At 46.6% G+C, this 3360-nt stretch overlaps 1 protein-coding gene across 1 annotated transcript in view; it reads right to left on the reverse strand.

Annotated features, from left to right (window-relative positions):
* Positions 1–237: 237 nt before the first annotated feature.
* LOC112074821 (von Willebrand factor A domain-containing protein 5A-like) overlaps positions 238–3360 on the reverse strand; it is a 12029-nt gene continuing 8906 nt past the window's right edge. Inside the window, exons 6-8 of the mRNA XM_024141919.2 lie at positions 959–1003; positions 579–736; positions 238–375 (exon numbers count right to left, since the gene is read on the reverse strand). Of these exons, the coding sequence (XP_023997687.1) occupies positions 238–375; positions 579–736; positions 959–1003 (341 nt within the window). The remainder of the gene's footprint in view (positions 376–578; positions 737–958; positions 1004–3360) is intronic.

Here is a 3360-nt window from a genome sequence, read left to right on the forward strand (position 1 = left end):
TAATTGGCCAGTTTCTGGCCATGAAGGCAGTATCATGGATCCAGGCTCAGAAAGGTAGCTATAGCTTACCTCATAGTCCTGGCAACTCTTGTCCTTCATCTGCCCTGTTGAAAGAAATTGTTCAGGTGAAAGCAATTTCTAGTAGGATCCACATATTACTTAAATGACAAATATATTTATTTTGATATAATCATTTCAAATACAATGTTTGGTGTGATTTTGTCTTCAAACAAGTGTTCATGATACATTTTGCCATCCTTGCAACCATGATCCCAAGTAGTAATGAATTGGGGCTGTCTGGTCCTCCTGAGCCTCCATCTTGAAACCATAGAGCCATACCAGGGCTAGAACCGTGGCCCACACCTCCTGGCCAACCTGACAGAGACAGAAGATAAGGACGCTGAGACATGAGATTCAGTTCAATGGTCTTCATGCCTTTGTCCAGATCTGATGGTCTTTCTATAGAGCACACATGCAGACACTGTGTGTGAGTGCATCATCTTGCAGCATGCTCATCTATTTTCGGTTCATCCTGCTGCCTGTGGAAACGCCATATCAGTTTATTTCTGTGGACYTACCTGTGCAGGCTTTGGCTTGGACACCTCCTCYTCAGTCTTCGCCAGCACCTCAGCCAACGCTGCMTCCAGGACCCAGGAACCAGAGGCCTTCTGAAGGGAGATCAGCTGGAGGAGAGGGTCCCTCACAGGCTTAGAGGTTGGGKCTGGAGAGTCAAAGTCTAWTGGGATTGGAYAACATAATTGAAATCGAAATGCTTCCATAATGTAGATTAATACCTCAACCCGAACTCTAATCCTAACCGTTGCAGTTAAATCCTTGTGCTGWGCTTGAGTAATAAAGTCACAATAAAAATAACAATGTAGGGAGCATCAAACACAGTAACAATTTGCAGGTATTTGGAATTAGGTTAAAACAGACATTAACACCTGCCCCAAATTACCTTCTTCATCACAGTCTTCGTCACATTCTAATACTTCACAAGCACCTGAAAAACATATATTCGTTGTATATTCCCATTAACACAATTCTATCAATAATTGATTAACTAAATAATATAATTACAGTTTACTTCTATCAAAAATTAATCAATATTAATTATGTGATTCCAACACTTCTGTAAAAGCTATGAAATGTGAAAAGGATAAAGCTATAAAATGTGTATTGTAGAGGGCTTCCGGTGACGCAACTTAGGCAATGGCTGCCTTATAATAGGGAAATAGGAAATATAATAGAAATAGGGCATAAGGTAATAGCCTGGCACAAGTTAGGACATCATACTATCTCACCAGGGCCTTTGGGCTGCAACTACATAGGGAATAAGGGCCTTTGGCTGCACTACATAGGAATAGGGCCTTTGGGCGGCACTACATAGGAAATAGGAGCCTTTGGGCTGCAACAACATAGGGAATTAGGCCTTTGGGCTGCACTACATAGGGAAAGGGCTTTGGGCTGCACTACATAGGGAATAGGGCTTTGGGCTGCACTAACATAGGGAAAGCCTTGGCTGCCTACATAGGAATGAGTCTTGGGCCCTTAACTAAATGGCCTTTGGTGCACTACATAGGGAATAGAGGGACTTCTGGGCTGCACTTTACATAGGGGAATAGCTGGTGTAGCATGGGAGCAGTTTGGCTGCACTACATAGGAATAGGGCCTTTGGGCGCACTAATAGGAATAGGCCTGTGGCTGCACTACAATAGGGAATAGGGCCTTTGGGCTGCCACTACATAGGAATAGGGCCTTGGGCTGCACTACATAGGGAATAGGGCCTCTTGGGCTGCACTACATAGGGAATAGGGCCTTGGCTGCACTACATAGGGAATAGGGCTTTGGCTGCACTACATAGGAATAGGCCTTTGGGCTGCACTACATAGGGAAGTAGGGCCTCTTGAGCTGCACTACATAGGGAATAGGCCTTTGGGCTGGCAACACATAGGAATAGGGCCTTTGGGCTGCAACTACATAGGCATAGGGCCTTTGCGTGCACTACATAAGGGCTGGCTGCACTACATTAGGGGCCTTTGGCTGCACTACATAGGGAATAGGGCCTCTGGCTGCACTACATAGGGAATAGGGCCCTTTGGGCTGCACTACATAGGAATAGGGCCTTGGGCTGCACTACATAGGGAATAGGGCCTTTGAGCTGCACTACATAGGGATAGGGCTTTGGGCTGCCACTACATAGGGAAGAGGGCCTTTGCTGCACTACATAGGAGATAGGGACCTTTGGGGCTGCACTACATAGGGAATAGGGCCTTTGGCTGCACTACATAGGGAATAGGGCCTTTTGGCTGCACGTACATAGGGAATAGGGCCTTTGGGCTGCACTACATAGGAATAGCCGGCTGAGTAATAGGAATAGGCCTTTGGGCTGCACTACATAAGACTTAGCCCAGCTGGGACCTGACCATCCATAGCTGTCTGTCTGTCTGTCTGTCTGTCTGTCTGTCTGTCTGTCTGTCTGTCTGTCTGTCTGTCTGTCTGTTCTGTCTGTCTGCTCTGTCTCACTCACTCACTTCACTCACTCACTCACTCATCAGTTCACCCCTCACTCCTCACTCATCCTCTTCATTCACTCCCCCCACTCATTCATTCACTCACCCTCACTCACTCACTCACTCACTCATCACTCATCATTCACTCCCCCAGATACTCACTCACTCATTCTTCCTCACCCTCACTCACTCACTCCACTCACTTCATTCATTCACTACCCCCTCGCCCCCTCACCCTCCTCACTCTGTGGTGGAGTAATATATTGAAGGCCAAAGTCAGAGATGTCCGTCAACATTGCAAATATAGATGTTTTTCTCTCAAAAGGAATAGAGAGAATTTCCCTTGTGAACATAGAAAGAAGACAATCCAAAACAGTCATTCAGTTTTGCCTCCTAGGTCGTTTTAGTTGACCTGATTGCTTGGTGGAGTTTGCCAAATAGGCATTTATTAAAACCACATTAGAGACAATTAATCCAGTCATCCTTGTTTAGTCAGGGTTGTCTCTTTTATTTATGTAAATTGTACTATGAGTGTCTCTTCTAACAGAAACCAAACGGAGAAAATCTGTGCGTAATTGCAGCCAGACTTTAGCAGCTTAGCGCAGCAGCCAGTGAGTGACGACACTCCGGAAGGAACTTCTCGGCGTTAGACGCGCGCGGCTCTGTGAGTGCGCAAATCCCTGCAAGAGACCGCTCGTTCTCTCCATCAAATAGCTCGGAGCTTTTTGCTGCGGTGCGGAGCCATCACCAACTCTCCTCCTCCCGCTCGGTCTTCTGATCCAGCAGAACACCGACCGAACCTGAACCATCTGGGCATATCTCTGGGGACGGAGCTCTCCTATGGCTC

Source organism: Salvelinus sp. IW2-2015, unplaced genomic scaffold (assembly GCF_002910315.2).
Source record: "Salvelinus sp. IW2-2015 unplaced genomic scaffold, ASM291031v2 Un_scaffold2835, whole genome shotgun sequence".
Lineage (NCBI taxonomy): Eukaryota > Metazoa > Chordata > Actinopteri > Salmoniformes > Salmonidae > Salvelinus > Salvelinus sp. IW2-2015.